Here is a 21145-nt window from a genome sequence, read left to right on the forward strand (position 1 = left end):
TTGTCTTCATCTCCTCAAATCAAATTAAATCAAACTCAACTTCGTTACCAAACGTTATAGAAGTCATTTAATAATATATATAATATAGTGTATAATAAATATAATAAATTTAGCTTACTTCCACGAAATTTTTCTGTTCGTGCAACAAGAGTTTTTCACATAAGCGTATTGGACTAATGAAATTCTTCCATTCATGCCTATCAGTTCGGGATCAGCCATCTCCTCGAGTGTCCCCATTAATATAAACTTAGACTTTTTTCAATTTTTTTTAAATTTTCTAATATATTTACAATTTCATTATATGTTCCGAGGAGACTTTTACGGCTTTTTTGGAGACACTAATTAATATACTATTCTCAACATTTTGTATTATAAAATTATAATATCAACAATATTAACAAAGGCTCGCGCAACTCATGGATTATATGACGAGTTACTATTTAATTACCCTCAAGAAATTACTATCTGATAAAATTGGGTCGAAGTCGTATAAAAAAAAAATGGAATGCCAGCAAAACCATTTGCTCTTTTCTTCACATTCACCTCACTGGCAAATGGGTTTAGCCTCTTTAGTCAACCAACTTGCCTGACGCAGGGTTCTGTTAGCTGTTTGTATTCATTACATGAGTCAGCCTGGGTTTATGCCTGGAAAGCTCAAGCATAATAATTTCTCAGAAATCAAGAATTCCTGTCTTCCATCATGTCAGGCGAGAAAATCTTGGCCTTCTTCATCATAGCTCTGAGCTGCTTCAGGTTGCTCAGATTTGCAGAGTCAAAGGTTCCCCAGGAAGAAGGTGAGGGACAGAAACTCAAACTCTTGATTCTTAATTAGTGGGGAGATATTGTTTCTGTCTGCTTGATGAAAAAATGTTGGAAAGAAAGATTGAAACTAGAGGATCGTACTTGAGCTTTGTCGTTGTTGGGTTTCCCATCGTTTGATTTGCTCTGTTCTTTTCTTTTGTGTTCTGTTCTTATTGTTGCTTCCCCAATCATTTTTGTTTACATCGTGTAAAGAGCAAAACGGTTAACTGCAAGATGTGGTGTAGTTGGCAAGCTACGGTGTCAGTGGACGGATTTTGTCTGCATTGCAGGGGTTCGAAACTAACTTGAAACACTTCATGCCCAGGGCAAGCCAATGACCAAGCCCGAGCAAGACGGATAATATTTTTTTAACCCTTTCCCATGTTGCTCGATTATCTCTAATCAAAGGAAAAGGAAAGTGAGTTGATATGAGCAGCAATTCATGGTTAGGACAGCTAATAAGAGCTGTTAACATTGATTTCTTTTCTTGTCGTTGCGTCTTGAAGTCTCCTGTGATTTTCTTGTTCTCGAAGTTCAAGTTTTTTTGAGTATAGAAATCAACTGGTCATTCATTAGAAAAAGACACTATTTCAGCGCAGACACAGAGTATTGCATTGGTTTTGCTTCAAAGGAAACCGAAATTGATATGCTGGTAAACGATAAATAACAAAGAGAACACCAAACTTTGGTTATCTGCACTATTCTTGTTCTTTCATCAGTCTAACATCAGTTCCTCGTGCTCTTCCTATTGTTCAGTGGACGCTCTCCGTGAGATCACGGGTGCGATGGGTGCAAAGTATTGGGATTTCGATGCCGATTCTTGCGAAATTCGAAAGGTTGGGTTGACACAGGACCCGCCAAAGGGATCTGAGAGCAGCATTGGGTGTTCGTGCAATGTTGGGAATGACACCTTCTGTCATGTCGTAAGGATGTATAAATCCCTCATCTGATCATTACTAAAAATAGATTTCACCTACTAAATTTTCTCAATCTTGAACATTTTAGTTGCATTTGACATACAGTTGACTGAAGATGAACAAAAACATCAGTAAATTTATGAATACTGATTGGCCTCACATGAATTCGACTTTGGTGAACTGCAGCGCTTTAAAGGGTTATAATCTTACCGGGATCCTCCCACCTCCGCTAGCTCGGCTTCCATACCTTCAGGAGATGTGAGATTTATCTTCATATTTTTCTGTTCATAGTGGTAATAAAGATGTTTCTGAATAGAAAGAATAAGTTCTGCCCGTTTCCTCCCATTTTTTCTTGCAGCGATTTTACTCGCAACCTCCTCACTGGTACAATACCTGCAGAGTGGGCTTCACTGAAGCTGACTTCAATGTAAGGTCCTTTCAGAAAACTGTGAGTCGAATACTTTCGATTCATTTTGGGTGTTCCCCCTTTATTGATTATTAGAAATTCTGGTGCAGTGTTCTTCTCGTGAACCAGTTATCAGGAAAAATACCGAAAACTTTAGGGGACATCACCTCTCTCACATATCTGTAAGTTCACAAGTCCATTCAATGCACATTATGGTTTTATATTTGGTAATTTCTGGGATGGATTTTTTTCTTTCCTTTTTCTCTATAACCATGGTTTGGTTCTTGATCAGCTCTCTTGAAGCAAACCAATTTTCTGGCACTGTTCCTCCTGAGCTTGGGAATTTAGTCAATTTGCAAACTTTGTAAGTCAGCTTCAGGATCCTTAGTAATTTCTTTTTCCGTGCTGGCAGTATTTTCTGAATTTTCATATGACAAGTTAAGTCGGTTCCTTCTGCCTTGTAATGGTTGCAGGATGTTGTCCTCCAATAACTTGACGGGAAACTTGCCAACCACATTGGCAGGGCTGAGGAATCTGACCGACTTGTAAGATTTGATCTTAGTAGACTCTATCGTTATACGCAATAATAAATGTGTAAATACAAACACCCTTAAGTCCTATATAATGTTATTTTTTTATTGTCGCAGTCGAATTAATGATAACAACTTCAATGGCACGATACCTGACTTCATCTCGAACTGGAAGCAGTTGTCAAGATTGTAAGCTATCCATCCGGTGATTTCAAACAGCACAAACTTTTACTTCTATGTTGAATTAACATTTCCACTGATAATTGATTATTGAAGAGAGATGCATTCGAGTGGGCTTGAAGGACCGATACCACCACGAATTTCCACCTTGAGTAGCATGGAGATAATGTGAGTATAAATCCATCTCCTGAAATCCCTTCCCATGTTTCCTTTTAAAGTTTCCGGTAAACATTTTGTTTTCTGCGTCTTGCCCATGAAAGCACTTATCTCACAGTAGTATAACTCTACGCAGGAGAATCAGCGATATAAGTGGGCCTCGGCAGCCGTTTCCCATGCTTGCAAACATGACGAACCTTGTGGTGCTGTAGGTTCAGTTCTATTACTCTATTTGTTGGATTTCTTTTTCTCCTCATCTTACTAGACTCTTAGAGTGTTAACATAACACTTGCAGGGTTTTACGAAGTTGTAACTTATCAGAACAAATTCCTTCTTACATTTGGACAATGCCGAGTCTAGAAATGTTGTAAGTAATCAAACAAACACGGTTTGCTTAATGTTTCATTGACTTCTAAAGTATACTTGTACTTACTGACACAGAAGTTAGAGTCCTATGCTCATATTTCGGCCCCCTTTCGGTTGCCTTTTCTCTTGTAGAGATGTTAGCTTTAACAGATTAGTCGGGCAAATTCCACCAATGATCAGTTGGAAACGATTAAGATACATGTAAGTCATATCCTTTTTCTTTCTTTAGGTATTATGCCCTTTAGCCAAATGAATATCCTATGAATTTTTATTTCTCCAGTCTTCAAATGCTTTTCCTGTTTTTCACGGTGAAGTATCATTGCAGTTTTCTCAGTGGCAACATACTAAGTGGCCCTATACCGGACTCAATACTGAAGGATGGGATCAGCATGTATGTTTTTAATACACTTGCTTCAGCATTCTCGGATTTTTCAATCATTTTGTTATCTTTTTTCTGATTCTTAGACCGGGAAATAATTAGCTGCTCTTTTAAAATGCAGGGATCTCTCGTACAACAATTTCACATGGCAAAGCTCTGGGCAACCTGTTTGTCAAGAACAAATGTGAGCACACTAGAATTTATGTGTCATGATAGAATTTCCTGTTAAAATCAAGATTTGAAATCTAATGTCTTGTTTCTCCTTGCGTACTTCCATTTAGGAATCTGAACTTAAATTTGTTCAGGAGCTCTTCACCACTTAATAACTTGTAAGATATCCTTGCTTTCCTAATTTTTTCAAAACTTATCTTGTAAAGCGCTGAAGGAGAATGTATGTTAACACTGACTTAAAACTTATGTTTTGCAGAAGTCGAGTTGTTCCGTGCTTGGACAATTTCCGCTGCCCAAGTTGTATGTAGACGCTTGTCTATTCTAAAGTCTTGCGAATGGTTATTAATATTGAGTTTAGAATAATGAGCTCTGATCTAGTAAGAGAACTCATACAGTGTCATCTATTGTTTTCTCTTTATCAGATTCGAGTTGTTTGCACGTAAATTGTGGCGGAGAAGACACTGAGGGCAAGGATTACAAACGACGATTTCTGTACCAAGGAGATGGAGATGTGGGAGGTGGGACTGCAAAGTATTACTTAAATCGAGATCAGTACTGGGGATTTAGTAGCACTGGAGACTTTATGGATGACAATGATTTCCAAAATCTGCGCTACACTGTGTCTCTTCAGTCACCGAACCCAAATCTGACCAATTTGCAATCGACAGCTCGGAGATCTCCAATTTCCCTTAGCTACTTTCACTATTGCTTGGAGAATGGAAACTACACCGTGACTCTACACTTTGCAGAGATCGAGTTTACGAACGACAGAACATACAATAGCCTTGGCAGGCGCGTGTTTGATATCTATGTTCAGGTAGTTAGGTAATTTATGCGCTGGATTCATAAGTCAGAGTAGAACAGTATATTTGGATCGTGAAATTTGGATATTTTCTTTTTCTGCAGGACAAGTTAGTTAAAAAGGACTTTGACATCGAGGTGGCGGCTGGTGGGGCTCAGAAGCCGACGGTAGAGATATATAATGTTACTCTGATGGATAACATTTTGGATGTTCGCCTTTACTGGGCGGGCAAAGGAACAACAAGAATTCCTAGGAGGGGTGTTTATGGGCCCCTCATTTCGGCTATTGCTGTAGTTTCCGGTCAGTCAGTTCTTTATTTGATTGCTAAATTATCCCCGTTTTCCTTTTGTTTATTAAAACAGAAATATGAGGTATTAAGTGCTGGTTTCGCTTCAGAAGATGATGTTTTTGTCAGTGCATTCATTAAGAGTTGCGTCCCATTTACGGAAACAGTAGAGAGAAAAAGAAAGAACTTGAAAGCATTTTGATTTATCAAGTAATCTTACAAGGTTTTCTGTATCTAATTTTCAATGCCCAGATACCAAAGTTTGTCCAAGCGGTAGGAAAGGAAGTACTGTCCGTATTGTTATCGGCATTGGAGTGGGTGCACTTTCCCTTGTCTTCGTGTTGCTCTCATTTCTTTGGTGGAAGTACTGTTCCCGTAGAAAAGCTGCATTAGAAAAAGGTTCAGGCGATGATTCGATATGCATATTTTTTCTTATTACACTGATGCTTATTACAGTTCTAACTTCTTCTAAATCACTGCACACGTAGGGATGCTAGGATTAGAACAACAGACAGTGCTATTCACATTAAAACAGATAAAGGTCGCGACTGATGACTTTGACCCAGCGAACAAGATTGGAGAAGGAGGGTTCGGTCCCGTCTTCAAGGTTTCAACCATTTTTGTCTCCTTGTCTCTTTGATATTTTGTGGGCAGTGAGAATTGAAATATTTTCCTGGTGCAGGGTCAATTAAATGACGGTACTGTGATAGCGGTGAAGCAGCATTCACCTAAATCTGGACAGGGAAACCGTGAATTTCTCAACGAGATCGGAATAATTTCTTGCCTTCAACACCCGAATCTTGTCAAGCTTTATGGATGCTGCATCGAAGGAGATCAACTGTTACTGGTCTACGAATATATGGAGAACAATAGCCTTGCTCGTGCATTGTTCGGTAAGTTGGACTTTTCTTCTTAACTGGGATATGCGGAAGCCTCTAAAATACGAGTGATTGCCATTAATATTTAACGATTCTGTAGGCCCAGGAAACTATCGGCTTCATCTGGATTGGTTCACAAGGCGTAACATCTGTATTGGCATTGCTAAAGGTCTTTGCTTTCTTCATGATGAATCTGAGCTCAAGATTGTGCATAGAGATATCAAAGCTACTAATGTGCTCCTTGATCGAGACTTGAACCCGAAGATCTCGGACTTTGGGTTGGCGAGGCTTGATGAAGAAGAGAAGACCCATATCAGTACACGAGTTGCCGGTACCATGTATGTGATCATCCCTTACCGAAATCAGAAAATTTTGTAGTGACCTATGCATAATTTAACTCATTCAAACAGAACTTGAGATGACACTTTACTGAAGCAGATGGACTGAATAAATAAGGATTAGGACAGCAGTTGTCAAACTTGCAACCGATTTTTGTTAATCCTCACCCTTGTAGGGATTGCACAGTAGAATATAGTACTCTGTTTTCAACAGCATGAATTCTCAAACAATGTATTTTCTTTATTTGCAGAGGATATATGGCACCTGAATACGCTTTATGGGGTTACCTCACCGATAAGGCTGATGTATATAGCTTCGGAGTCGTGGCCCTGGAAATTGTTTGTGGAAAGAGCAACAACAGTTTTGTGCCAAGTGCGGATTGCATATGTCTCTTAGATTGGGTAAAGTTCATACACATTCTCAGTCTCTAGTCAATAATCAGTTGCAATATTCCCCAGTGGATTCTAGTGAAGTGCAAATACATTCCCGCAGTTCACCTAATACACGAGCTCTTTTTATATCAAATAGGCTCTGATACGATTTTAAATTCTTTAAATCAATGAGGCGAAGCATGGCAATGTCTTTATATTTGATGGATCTGTTTCTTATTATTGTAATTTGGATGACCAGATGAATATAAAGATTTTCTTGTTTGACATTTCAGGCCTGCCAGAAACAGCACAATGGGAGCTTAATGGAAATTGTTGATGAGTATCTGACGCTCGGTGTAAACCAAGAAGAAGTTGAGAAGGTCGTCAAGGTGGCGGTCCTGTGCACAAATGCGTCTCCATCACTTAGGCCTACGATGTCTGAGGTTGTGAGGATGCTGGAGGGGGAAATTTCCATCCCTGATGTGATTCCTGAGCCTGCCAACTACCGTGAAGATTTAAGGTTTAAGGCAATGAGGGACCTCCGGAAGCATCGGAGCAATCAGAACTACAGTAGAAGCCAAAGCCACACGCAGAACTCTCTTACATTTGGGTCTTCCACAGCATATAGCCAAGAGTTCTGTGAAATCAGTCGCGAATCGAGACAGTAAAGAGCCTATTATGCAAAAGTCATGTTCGACCAGGTCTAGAAGGAGAGTCCACTAAATTAAAAATAATTAAGTTGATTTAGATGTAAAATTACCTTTAAAAAGTTACTGAACAAAATTAATAACGAATTGTACTTCCTGTACCATCAATCAATTTTGAGTTATTGTATTTTTCATTTTGGTTTCATGTGCCAGCAATTTCTAGGACTTAATTATCTTGAGCCAGTGCTCACAAACTTTGTAGCTACAAAAATTTAAAATGTCATAGGTTGATCTCATCTGAGAATCGACGTAGCATGTGAAACGGTGGAAGACTCATTCCCCCTGCTACATATTAATTGAGTTACCAAAGCCTTATAAAGGAAATTAAACCTTGTTTTCATGACACTAGTACATATAATGCCTTTAGTGGAGATTAATATGACATTTAGCAGCAATTATAATTACTATAAAACCTTTTACCAGCAATTATACAATTCCCACTTGATCCATTGTCGTTAAAAGTTATAGAAGCAATTTTGGCAATTGTAGGTGAAGACAAAGACAATCACCACTAAAAGTTACACTTTTAACAACTATATTTACTGGAATTACAATTGCTATAAATGGTTAAAGTACATTTAAAAAGCTGAAATAAACAAAAACTTGAATAAAATTAATTATTTACAGAAAAAAGAATATATATTAAATAACATATAATGAAGAGTAACTATGTGAAATAATTCACAGTAGACAGTATACAACGTTAACTTATAATTGTGTACAGTAGTTAAAATATCCACAAAATCACGTCCAAACTAACAATAAAGCAAATACTACTTCGTCAAAAATATTTATATCTCGATTTGGCACTTGCAAAAGGTAAAAGAAAGAAAGAAAAGAGTAATTATATTAAAATATAAAGAGAAAAGTCAACAAAAACTAATATATGATAATATATAGCTCAAGTCTCGCTCATTACAGATTCCTTACCCCAGTGTGTTGGTCTCTCGAGCTCACATCGAGCATCACTGCAACTAATTTGATTAAAAAATATAGTAAAGGAGCTGCTCCCCTGTTGTGTTCCCCTGTTGTGGAAGTGAAAATCAAGATAAAAGGATCACTAACAAAGTCAATTAGTTTGAACTGCTCGTGGTAAACTGGCAATTAGAGTTCCATTTCGTGAGAAGGACAATGCAAACAACTTAAGTAGCAACGTAAGGATATAGTTAACCAATCTTCGTAACTGGAAAAATACATATATGTGTGTGTGTGTGTGTGTGGGCGTGCGCGCGTGTATGTGTGGATCTTCAACTTAAAGATGGAAAGCAGCAACGTCAGCAGAGAGAGAATTTATGTGCATTTAGATTTCCATTGTAATTCATGTTAGCTAATGGTCTAGCAATGTTGTACTCTGTATTATTATTCTATAAATGGTTAATGACCCAAAAAAGCATGAACTTTGACCTATTTTTCAATTTCGACACGAACTTTATTTTTTGACAAAAAAGAGGCATGAATTTTGATTTTCTAGGCATTTGTGCTATTTTCCATCTATTTTTCTGACTTGACGGAAAACGGTGTCTGAGCGGTAAATTGTGTCATGCCACTGCAACAAAAATTTAAAAAAACTAAAGGAAAAAAAGTGAGAAAGGCATTGATCGGAGAAAGGGTGAGTCACCGCTCCCCAATTGGAGTCACCGGTGACCCTAGAGGGTATTGACAAACCTAATTAGGGGAGTGATAGGCAGGTGAAATAAGGAGAATCCTCAAATAAGGGGTTTCCCCTATTTCGAAGGGTGGGGCCTCGATCCAGGCCATCACCCTTGGGGTTTCTCTTGATTTCCGTGGGTAGGGCTTCAATCCCCGTCACCACCCCCTGATTGGAGTAGTCGATGCTCTCCGAGGTCACCGATGACCTCAATCGAGGTTACGGGTGGCTACTCAGGGCCCTCACCCTTTCTCCGATCAAAGCATTTCTCTCTTTTTTTATTTATTTTTTATTTTTTTATTATTTTTGCTAACATTGTGTGACACCGTTTGCCAAGTAGTCACCATTTTCTGCCAAGTCAGCAAAATTGATGGAAAATGATACAGATGCCTAACTTGACAAAAAAAAATCAAAGTTCGTACTTTTTTTGGCCAAAAAATAAAGTTCGTGCTAAAATTGGAAAATGGGTGAATCTTCATGCTTTTTTGGTCGGTTTCAAACTGTCTATGGCCCCATCCCTCAACATAGTAGCAATAATCTATTGTTATCTAAAGGTTTGTATGTCCTTAGAAGAACAAATGGCTTCTGCAAATAGATAAATAACTGCTCAAGAACATGACGAAAAAAGGGGCTTGAAAACAATATGAGTGTGCCCCAACCTTCTCCTAGATAATTTACTGAGTCATTGAAGTACTCGTAGTTTGGTGTCCACGAGAAATGCATTCTATTCCAGAAAATTTTAGATGATCCTACCTCAAATAACGTGGTGATGAAGAACTAGTACGAATTCTTTAATGAAAAATAATAATGATAATTATCCGAGTGATTAGCACAAAGTCCCTAATTTCATGCAATTCGATTGGTGCTTCCTCACGCCACGTAGCAAGATAGGATCATCCAATAACTTCTTGTTTCATATAAATTTAGGGTATTAAAGAGGTTTTAAGAGTTGGGGTCCGACTCATAGGATTGAGTCATCCTTAAATCGACTTCAGTGCCTAAAAACAGAAAAGTATGTTGCCCAACCTCTATTTGGTGTTAGCTTTAATTATCTGTTGAATGACCAACAATACAAAATTATTATATCTAACTAGGTGATAACTCGCGCATTGCACATGAAGGAGTTGTATTTTTTTAGCAATAAATAATATTTAAAATTAAGGACATTATGAATTTTTATAAAAAGAATATATATTTTGAATTAAAATTGTTTTACTTAAAACTTAAATGAGTTCAACTGAAAACTCTATTTCATTAAGGGGAGAATTTTAATATCCTAAGTCGGTTTTTGTTTCCTACACGATCTAAGATAAATATCTTATGAAAGTAGAACAATTGAAAATTATACCATTTTAAATTGAAAAATAATTTTTATGGAAAAAAGCAATTAAGGTGACGGTTTTTCGAGTGTAAGAAAATACAAATTTTAAATAATTATTTTAGAAACTGATGAGATCCTCTTTGATTTCAACATCATGAAGTGCGACTTTTTGGCTTGTTTGGTTTGCAAATATAATTTTAAAATCACAACTTTAATCTAATTCTACTCACAATAAAACAAAATAACTCATACAAAGTCAAAGAGTGTGCCTCATTTATATCACTTTTTTCACAACAAAACAAAATAACGTATACAAAGTCAAATGGTGAACTCCATTTTATACCAATATTTTTCAAAATCAAAATCTGATTTTAAAATTCTACTTTGAAACCAAACGCAGCATTATAATCTCTCGTGTTTCTTGAACAAGAAAGGATGAGTTCGAATTGACAAGGTATAATACGTTCGGTGTGTTCGTATAATCCACATATTACCTTTAAACTCATTAACACAGTATGGACATCTTAAAATAGCTGGTGTTAACGAACAACTTAATGTATTTAACCTCTAGCCATTAACGATCGTGAACTCAATCTGGTAGTGGCCTGCACATCCCCGCCCCAGCTTGACATGTCCTGACGTCCAACCTACGTTTGTCAGGTGCGGGCGGACCAAACAATTTGGCCTAGCCGAAAGTCCAAGAACCAGCTTAGGCGCCATGTAGCTCGAACTGAAGGTATCATAAGAAAGCTAAAATCTCCATTATTCTACCTGCTCTCCTTCACTTTTCCTTAACATAATACATTTGGCTGTGTTGCTTGGGCAAAACTTTCGATCGGGGCATTGGCGCAGCCTGAGTTTGGGCTGGTTGAAGAAAATCATATCCGTTGGGGACAGGGTTTCGGGCTTTGACCCGATACGGCCCGTAAGACCTAGCGATCCGAGCGAGGCCTAACAAGGCCCAATCCGCTCATTCACGAGGTATGTCTAGTCCTCCTAGCGAGGCTCACTCGTGAGGCCCACGACCGAAGACATGTCAGCAAGAGTTATTATAAGGATCTTCCTATAACGACGATACACTCCATAATATATCGAGGTATGAGATACGAAAATATACCGAATATCTTGTCATGATAGTAACATAATCTATCTCTAAACCCTCTATAAACACATGCACTTTACATGTTTTTAGGATTGATCAACAATTCATTAATTTTCTCTATAGTCACGGCTCACACTGACTTGAGCGTCGAAAATAAAAATCGGGCACCACCTCCGATCTCCCATTGTGCAGGTGTTCGAGTCTGAACGTGCTCTGTGGATCTAATTTCTTCATCAACGAGACGCACATGAATTACTCATGGTTTGGACCCGAATTTCATGGTCCTAACAATACCCGACCTCGCTTTGAACAACCGATATGTGGCCACAGTCAGGTCAAGTTTCAATTCATACCACTTTCTTTGAAATTGCCCGTAGTTATTATATTCAAACAATATTCCCTTGTTTCCACTGGCGGCATCCCGACAAGGTTGGGTAAGAAAGAATATCAAGGGACCTTCATGGGCCTACTCACTGACCCCTGCATGCACGTAAACTAACCCAGATATTAATGAATTCATTCATCAGACAAACCTTGAAAAGTCCATTCCTGAGAAAATTCCAATCCCCCACTTTGTCTAAACTTCATCATGAATCAATCAACCAACCTGGAATCAATCACGAAACCAACGTCACCCATAGCTTATTCGCTTTATTCTCACACATATATGTACGTATATATCAGCCTAAGCAATGGAATTGGTAATTGTTACGATCCGTTTGATTTCGCAATCTGATTTTAAGATTTTAGTTATAATTTTAACTTTACTTACTACATAACAAAAGTCAACAACATAATTATTAATTTTTTATTTTTTTCAATTTTTTAATCAATAAATTTAATTTTTAATAATAAATTATCTAAACTATTCATTACTTTTTTTCACAATTCAACAATACAATTATTATTTTTTTTCAACTATTCATTATTTTTTCACACTTTTTCTTATAATTTAACATCACAATCATTATAAACCAATTAAAATCAAAACTCAACTCAACTCAACTATAAAATCAAACACACTATTAGTGTTTCAGGGAAGAAAAATATTAAAAATCTCTTCAACTTGTGAGAACTTGCTAGAGTTACCCGTGTCAACTCGCTAATACAAAAATTTAGTCAACGCGAGGCAATTTCTTTCTTTTCTGTATTTTGGTTGTATGACAGGAGAAAGACCCCTTTTTTTATGTTGCTGCATTTTGATATTTGAAAATTTAACGGATCTCGACTAATTCAATTCAGTAATTTGATTCATTAAAAATAAGAAGAAAGTTCTTTTTTATTTTATTTTATTGATTATAAAAGAGATTTGTGAATTTAATATATAAAAAAATCTTAATATATATTGAATCTAAAATTTCTATATTAATTAGCGAGCCCGTGTACTAACATGGTACACTTCTTTTGATGAAAGTTCACTTCTTTTTAACTTATTAAGAAAAGTTAAAAAAAAACAAGAAGAAGAGAGAGAGTCTATTTCTTAAGATGTTCTGTCTTGTCGTGCTCCTCTGATTTTTCTCTCTATCTTGGGAAAAGCAAGTAAAAAATCGGACCACACGGAAAGAGACACGAAGGATCCAAGAATCCATCCCCCGGGAAAAGCAAGTCAAAAATCGCACCACACGGAAAGAGACACGAACAGTGCGTTTGATTTCAGAGTTAAAGTTTTGAATTTGTAACTTTGATTTTGATTATGGAAAAAGACAAAAAAAATATAGAGTCTGTGGACCCCACCAGTTTTGTTGTGTAGTATATTGAGTAGTGTATGAGATTATATATTGAATAATATATGAGGCCCACCAGTTTGACTTTAAAAAAATGTTTTTGTTGTGTAGTATATTGAGTTAAAGTTAAAATTAAAATTTTAAACCGTGACTCCGAAACCAAACGGAGCGGAAGGATCCAAGAATCCATTCCCCTCCCCCCTCATTATCTATATGGCAAAATATATTCACCTAAAGTATTCACACTCGAATTATTTGGATTACAGTTCGATTAGATTAAGTAGATGAAAGTCGGTCGGGATCAAGCCGAAGAGGTGCACCTATTCACAGTGCGAAGATATGTTGGTGTAATTCAACTCTTGAAAGAGCACTATGGTTAGAACTTAGATACAACAATTAGTTATTTATTGGATCATCAGTAAGATGGTATGAAGGAAAAAATCCATCCTGAATGAAGGGGGTGGTGAGTATTTATTCCGCAATTACCATACGCCGAATTGTTAAGGGTATTAACGGTAATTTTAAGGGATTGGGGACCCGACTCATAGGGGTAGAGTTGCCCCAAAGGGTTAAATTGAGTTCAATGCCAAGTCATGCGAGCATATCCCAACCCTATTATTGTGAACTCTCGATATTGTCTATGTTATGTGCATATGCGATGCCACAATAGCAATTCATCAGCCAAAGCATGTTACGAAGGAATTACTATCCTAAACATTAAAGTTATCGAAGAAAAGTCTGTGCCTAACAACTCTATTAGGTCCGTGGCAAGGCCTGTCAAAGCCTTCAAAATAAAATCGGTTTCCCAAAAACTTGTAGTAAGAAAAGAGTGAGAGCCGAGTCGAAATCCTAAAGGAGGCTAAGGGATTCTCTAAACCAATGAGCTAGCAAAAGTAATAAAATGAGAATTTTGATAATCAAGAAACTAAATTGTAACAAAAATAATTTAAGAGTGCAAGGGAGAGTGAGTAATCAATATTTGGGAAACGTATGACTTGAGTTTGAAAACCACCTAGCGATTGGTTGATCATAGAAGCATCAGAATATAAATTTCAGCAGCTAAGAGTTGAGTTCCCACGACCGCAAGGAATCAACTAGTATCTAAATTCTAACTAGTCAAAACACCGTCTAACTAGTAAGTTCATCGACTAGTTAACAAGGTATCGACCGATTCCCTAATTAACTAAGCAACGGCTTTAAGCACAAGGATGCCTTAACCCGAGCGATTAATCGATTCGTTAATTAATTGACTCGTCCTGTCATTCTCTAACCAATTAGGGCAGCAACTACTGTTCGTTCCTAATTAGTCTTGCTTCTAATCGATTTCTGCAAACACCGTAGTAGTTGTCGATAAGCTAACTTACAAATATCCTATTCATGACCATGAGAGAATACTTGTAACGATGACATCCAAGAATGAATAAGTACTGAAATCAAAATATTAAAACCTGCTCCTCACAATCAAATCGTGGGGTTTCTGTTCTCAAGTCAAACGAAATGAATTAGCCACACATGGCTATGCAGGAATCCATGAAGACTGACGATCGTTGGAGGAACACTCAGCAGCCGTCTGCCTCTTTTCCAGGTTTCTCTTCCCAAAAACTAAAAAAACCCCAAACCTAGATGATCCTTAGGTTTATATATCTCCCTAAAAAATAGGACACAATAATGAACATATTTTAAAATATTTCCTAAAAACTCCCATTGTAATTGAAAGAGAATCCTTGGATTTGCAAATAAATTGGGGATTGATTCTGAACTCCATCTCGGATCGATTGTACATGTAGTGCACCACTAACAAGAAGTCCTTGTATCATTGCAAGTTCCATCTTGATACTTCAATGGTCTCCAATTCATCCCGAACATGCATCAAATTGCCTCCAACACTTTTCTCGCACAAGTTTTCCTAGAAACCGTCATCCAAGTATCAAATACCATGAAAAAAACCAAGTCTAAATTGTACCCATTGCATGAACAAATCCTCCCTTATCAAATTCCCCCACACTTAAACATTGCTCGTCCTCGAGCATGACACCAAAGAAAAATCTAGTTCCCCAGTATTAACATGACGATACATACCCAAATAAGTGTACAACTAAATCATTTGAGAGCACAAAATTGCATAAACGAACTTCCCTCTTACTCAAGGAAACGCCGCCTAACATGTTAACACAGTAAATCCTCACCAGGGATGTGTATACGCTCTCTCTTAAGTGTTTAGGCTATGTGTTTGTCACTTAAATCCAATTTCATGAGAATGCACTACCATAAACTTGCTTTTACATCTCATCTCCACTATAAATAAATTGCAAGGCATGAATCTGAAGGACTTTTTCCAGGTTGTAATGTAGCTTGGACAAAAAGAGGTGGAAATATTCGGGTTCATACAAGCACAAGACAACCATAAGAAAAGCAGAGCATTTAGACCACTAGAACATGATTCAAACAAATCAACACCTTTCTCCTTATATTCCAGATCCTATGATGATGTGCAATTGATACCGATATGAATGAGCACTTTTTTTCTTCTTTCCTTTGTATATTTTTCTTTTGCGGCTTTTCTTTTTTAAGAATGAATAACCCCATTCCATTGTTCTCGCACAGGAAATATACACCACTCATTTCCCCCATTCATCTAAGCTAAATGCTCGACTTTCCTTATGATCATGAGGGAAAAGGGAACATGGTTTTTTCTAAAAAGACGTCCTGTGCATAGTTTGGGATAAGGCAATATGGATGAAGAAAGGAAAGGCTCATGTCATCAAGGCTTAAAGGGGGTCACTAAGGGGATAAACATGATGGGTATGTTGTTTGGCTCAATCGATAATCATATGCCTTCATCACTTCCATGCTTGCAATTAAACAAATTTAAACAAGATTCCAAGCAAGTTCTAGAGTACTTAATCATGAAATGACACACTCAAGAAAAAAAAAAGATTGATAGAGCGGTGTATCAATCATATGCCCAAGACCTCACATAGGTGTTTATTGATCTACTGTATCAACCAGTGTTATCAGAACCGGACCGGACATCGAACCGGCCGAGGCATGGGGTCATGGGTTTATGGGTTCAACCGGGGGTTCGATGGGTCGGACCGCTTGTTTATTTTTAAAATAAATATATATATATATATTATTTTAAGAAAATAATATAAAATACAAAAAATAAAAATAAAAATGGTAATATATATTAGATAATAATTAATATGTGTCCAAAAAAATATAAGAAAAATTTATTTGCATCTAATTGTAAATGACTCGTAGAAAAGAACTGATAGTCATTTGACAGTGCCCAATTAATCAAGAGTTAAAACTTTTCCAATGTCAAAAGAAATCGCCTAAAGAGATAGAATGGATTGGAAACAACATACAACACATGAGTTATAACTCATAAGACCACAACAACCTTAGCACACAAGTGTCTATCTAACCTTCACACATCTCACACGTAAATTAACAAAAAAAATAAAATAAAGATAAGTCATAGTTCACCATCACAAGTTGATAAATCAAACCAAACAAGGACTAACTAATCGGTCAATATCATCAGCAATTCCATGCACTCCAATCTCCACCATAATTTCCACAAATATTGTCTTCAGCTGCAGCATCATGTGGTGCTTCAGGAGCTTCAAACAATGGATTCTCTTGGACTCGGTCATTGACATTCCCTCCATCAATATTATCTTCAGCCTCATCATCCATATCAACATCTTCCAAATGCAAATCCAACGAATCTGTACGAGGAATATTACTACTAAAAATGAAATGACAATATACAACCTATCATGAAAATAGTCGGAATGAAATAAGAATATTTAGTACCATCATTTCCATTTTCTTGAATGCACATTTGCAAATCCCGTCTAAATGTTCGCAATTCTTCATTTGATAGGGCCGGTGGCTCATCCTCTAGTACCCATGTAGAATAAGAAGCAAACTTCTCGAAGTCAATTGGGTCATAATTTCTACCCTTGAAGTAGTTCCTACAAAACAAACATCTCTTGTATACTTATATGTTGCAAGTTGCAACAGATCATCAAAACAAAGTAAATATCTAAATATGAGACAAAATTTCTAATAAAGTAAGAAAGAAAAAATGGAGAGAAGCAATTGTATATACCTTTGTTGCAACTTCAAATTATAATGGACATAAACAAGGTCATTCAACCGTTGATGCTCAAGTCGGTTCCTTTTCTTAGAATGAACATGATCGAACAAACTCCAATTCCGCTCACAACCCGAGGCACTACAAGTTTGGCTCAAAACACGAATAGCCAACTTTTGTAAATTTGGTGCACTCGAGCCATACCACATCCACCACTCATCTAAACATATATAAAGAAAATAAGAATAAGAAAATGAACAAACTCAAATAAAGTAGGAAATAATAATCGAAAACACTAGTGTTTAGAACATACCTGGAGCCATCACGATGCGATCGGATACTGCGGATACTCGTCCAAAATCACCTTCAGCATTTTTAAAAATCTTCATTTCACTTGTTAATTTTGTCTGCAATGAGGGCTTTCCATAGGAATATCTCTCTATCACATCCAACAAACCGGAAACCGTTCCTCTATTCTTTTCCATCTCGGTCAAGTCATACTGATATTTGGGATTCAACCAATACCCAGCAGCATGCAAATTTTTGTGGAGTTGCCTATCCCATCGAGCATCAAGAATGTTGATATACGGCTCAATCTTCTTCTTTCTCTTATTGAATCTTTTCAACATCTCTTCCCTAGCTTTGTACATTGCTTCAAGCAAAAATCCCATAGCAGGCCTTTCATCACTATCAACAATACGTAATACACGAACAAGAGGTTCACTAATCTGCACTATGGCTGCACATTCAGACCAGAAAGAATCCACAAATAACAGTTTCACAAATTCTTTTGCTTTACTTTCTTTTGCATGGCTTGAACTAGTCCATTCACTAGATGTTACCATAGCCCTCAAAGCATTCTGTTGTGCCAAAATACTCTGCAATGCAATGAAATTAGTGGCAAAACGAGTTGGAGCAGGGCGTAGAATTTCTCGTCCACCAGTGAATTTTCTCATCAGATTCAATGCAAAGCAATGATTGTAGATATACTTAGTAATCTTCGAAGCATGAGTCACAATATCACTCACCTCGTCCAACTTACCAATATCACTGAGAATTAAATTAATGCAATGAGCTGCACAAGGAGACCAAAATATTGTCCTGAACTCCTGCTTCAACAAACGACCAACAGCCACGTAGTTAGCGGCATTGTCAGTCACAAAGTGAACAACATTCTCTTGACCAACAAATAGGACCACCTCTCTGAATAATTTGTAAAGCATCTCCCCAGTTTTCGAAGCATCTGAAGCATCGACAGACTTCAAGAAAACAGTTCCCTTAGGACAATAAACTAAAAAGTTAATCAAAGTTCTCCTGCATTGGTCTGTCCATCCATCCGCCATTATCGTGCAACCCGTCTCTTTCCAAATAGATCGGTAGCTATCGACATACTTTCTTACCTCCTCAACATTTTTTGTCAATAAATATCCTCTAAGATCATGAAAGCTCGGACCTTTATAACCTGCTCCCATGCTAGCAATGGCATCGATTGCTTGCTGGTAATAAGGAGAGTTAACCGTATTAAACGGTATACTTGTAGCGAGCATCCACTTAGAAATGGCAAGATCACACTTCTCGGTGACTTCTTTGCTTTGCAAAACACTCTTGAGTGTCCTTTGAGCTCCCGGTGTTGTTCTCGGTTCGAAGTAAGAATTAATTTTCATCTTATTTGGCATCGCTGTCTTTGATTGAGTTGCCTTTCCTTTTGCTTTTGAATGAAGATGTGTCATTTCTACTCTCTCCTCATCATGCTCAGAGGGTGTAGCATATGGATTTTGCTCATCTAACATATCATACTTCCTTTTCTTTTCTAACATGTGCCCAACCAGATGTTCTTGCATTCTAAATCGAACAGCGTCTGGCACCTTCCGACATGCCTCTGCATTTCCTTTTAATCCCGCCAAATGTTGTTTAAACCGATTTATACCGCCACCAGAGAGAACTTTTGAGCAATACAAGCATAGTAGCCCTTTCCTTCCATTTGCTGACGGTACTTCCTTGCAATGTGCCCATGCCGGATCAGATTTTCCTCTATTTATGCCTTTTGGAGTAGAAGAACTCGGGGTGGATTCTCTAGTAGATGGCGTAGGAGTGGGTGTGTTGCTGTTGCTAGCACCAGCAGAATACATTGTTTAACTAACAACCTGTAATGAAGAAAAAAATATATTTCAAGCTCAACATTAAGAAAAACAGGGCAGTAAAGAGCAATAAAGGGCGAGTAAATGATAGCTCGAAAGAAAAAAGACCAATAAAGGGCAACATTATCAAAACCAACCACCAATTTAATACCAACAATTCCATTTAAATAACTTTTTTTGTTTTTCTCTCATTCACAAAACAATCAATAAGGAATTGTAAGCTATGTGATTCATCAATACAGCAGCCGGTAAGTAGTACATTAACATGAGCGTCTATGTATCTTGTAATTGGTCCCAGTTAAAGTCTCCCTCTGTGTATATATATATATATAAGTGCTTCATGTGCAATCTATTAATTTTGCATGCATCGAAATATAAAAAATAAGCTTCTTTCACTAGAGCCAAATCAATTCGACTACGGCCCCTCATAGCAGCATTGATCCAATGCCATGTGTGGGTACCTCACATGCAATAGGCCCCATTCAATTATATGAAGCTCATCAGATTTCAAGCAGAACTGGTGGAGAAATGGAGTTCTTCCCAATTATCATTGATGAGGTTTTCGACTATGGAAGCAAATAGAATTAATTCAATTATTCTATGGACAAATGCCACCATGTGCTGCTGCATGTGGAATCCATATATCTGTTATTATAATTGCAGGGTGACTTGACAGTTAAATCATCCAATATAAGATCCAGACCTCTTGCCCTCGCAATAATGAGGTTCGAGTTTCTGGAAGAAGCAGCCATGAAATCAAGTTCATAATCTATAAAATAGTAAAATTTAATACCTTACTTAAGCTTCAGAGGTCAGATTCCCGCTTACTCTTTTATCATCGCCAATTGGGGAGGAACAAAAAAAGCTGTTACAGAAGAAGCTGCAGAAATTAGGCCTCCCAAAAAGATAAAAGTATCCGATAAAGAGTCCTTACGCCAACAACTCATACAAGTGTTCAGGAACAGGGCAGCAACAAAATGGAGATTTTTTTTCCACCCAATTTTCCAAGACAGACTACCATCAGGAAGAGAAGTAGAACTTGTCAGAATCAAAATACCAAATTACTCCACAACCACAAGCAAAGGAGAAGAGGGAGAGGAGCGACGAACCGATGAAGAACAACCGGAAGAATCTCGAAGATGCTCTGCAATTTCCACTCGAGTCGAGGGGGTTTCGAAAGAGAAGAAGAAGAATCAGAGGAGGCGGAGAAGATGAGCTAATGAAGAATAACAACAGGAAGAGTCGAAGGGGAAGTGAGGAACTCGGGAAGAAGACGACTAGGGTTTTTCCAGAATTCAACTCTGCTGCTCTGCATTCTGATAGATTTCTGATTTTTTGCAATTCTGCTCGGGTCGGGAGGAAAGAGTTCGGGTCGAATTCCGCTTAAAATTTATGAACCCATGAACCGGCCGGTTCGAATGGGTTCGATGGGTTCACGTAAAAACCGGCCGGTTTTTTGGGTTCACCGGGTTTTTTATGCATTTCCGGTTTTTAAGCGAACCGGACCGGTCATAGGTCCGGTTTCCGGTCGGACCGGTCGAACCGGCCGGTCCGGTCCGGTTCTGATAACAGTGGTATCAACACGCTTCAGTACCGCGATTCACAACTCAAGCAATGGGCTAATTCCCTTATGTAATTCATCTCTCACATGACTTAGCTAATCTTTCTCAAACATGTGTAATCTTGCCAATCATATGGGGGTCCCTATCATGCAAATGTCATGAGTATGCAACTATTTGGAGTGCAATATGTAAATGTCAATGAGATGTAAGTGATATGCATATAGAATAAAACCCCCCATACTTAAGACACACA

At 37.6% G+C, this 21145-nt stretch overlaps 2 protein-coding genes across 3 annotated transcripts; one reads left to right on the forward strand and one right to left on the reverse strand.

The window, feature by feature from the left end:
* The first annotated feature begins 553 nt into the window (after positions 1–553).
* Positions 554–7434, forward strand: LOC116204798 (probable LRR receptor-like serine/threonine-protein kinase RFK1). Of its 2 annotated transcripts, XM_031537100.1 has the most exons (24): positions 554–794; positions 1558–1732; positions 1905–1976; positions 2077–2145; positions 2235–2306; positions 2417–2488; positions 2598–2669; positions 2772–2843; positions 2931–3002; positions 3127–3198; positions 3286–3357; positions 3489–3557; positions 3682–3747; positions 3857–3919; positions 4017–4064; positions 4163–4206; positions 4329–4723; positions 4813–5008; positions 5247–5393; positions 5483–5601; positions 5677–5887; positions 5973–6210; positions 6462–6612; positions 6876–7434. In XM_031537100.1, exons 1-24 carry the CDS (start codon positions 701–703, stop codon positions 7248–7250), a joined length of 3036 nt encoding a protein of 1011 aa, XP_031392960.1. In that variant the 5' UTR covers positions 554–700; the 3' UTR covers positions 7251–7434. The 2 variants fall into 2 exon arrangements, with proteins under 2 accessions (XP_031392960.1, XP_031392961.1); XM_031537101.1 differs by lacking the exon at positions 554–794 and having other exon boundaries at positions 1558–1724.
* An 8887-nt stretch (positions 7435–16321) lies between these two features.
* Positions 16322–19321, reverse strand: LOC116204324. Its single transcript, XM_031536413.1, has 4 exons — positions 17506–19321; positions 17208–17412; positions 16910–17070; positions 16322–16821 (listed from the first exon to the last, which is right to left on the reverse strand). Exons 1-4 carry the CDS (start codon positions 19319–19321, stop codon positions 16631–16633), a joined length of 2373 nt encoding a protein of 790 aa, XP_031392273.1. The 3' UTR covers positions 16322–16630.
* Between the last annotated feature and the right edge of the window lie 1824 nt (positions 19322–21145).

The sequence above is a fragment of the Punica granatum genome, chromosome 4 (assembly GCF_007655135.1).
Source record: "Punica granatum isolate Tunisia-2019 chromosome 4, ASM765513v2, whole genome shotgun sequence".
Classification (NCBI taxonomy): Eukaryota; Viridiplantae; Streptophyta; class Magnoliopsida; order Myrtales; family Lythraceae; genus Punica; species Punica granatum.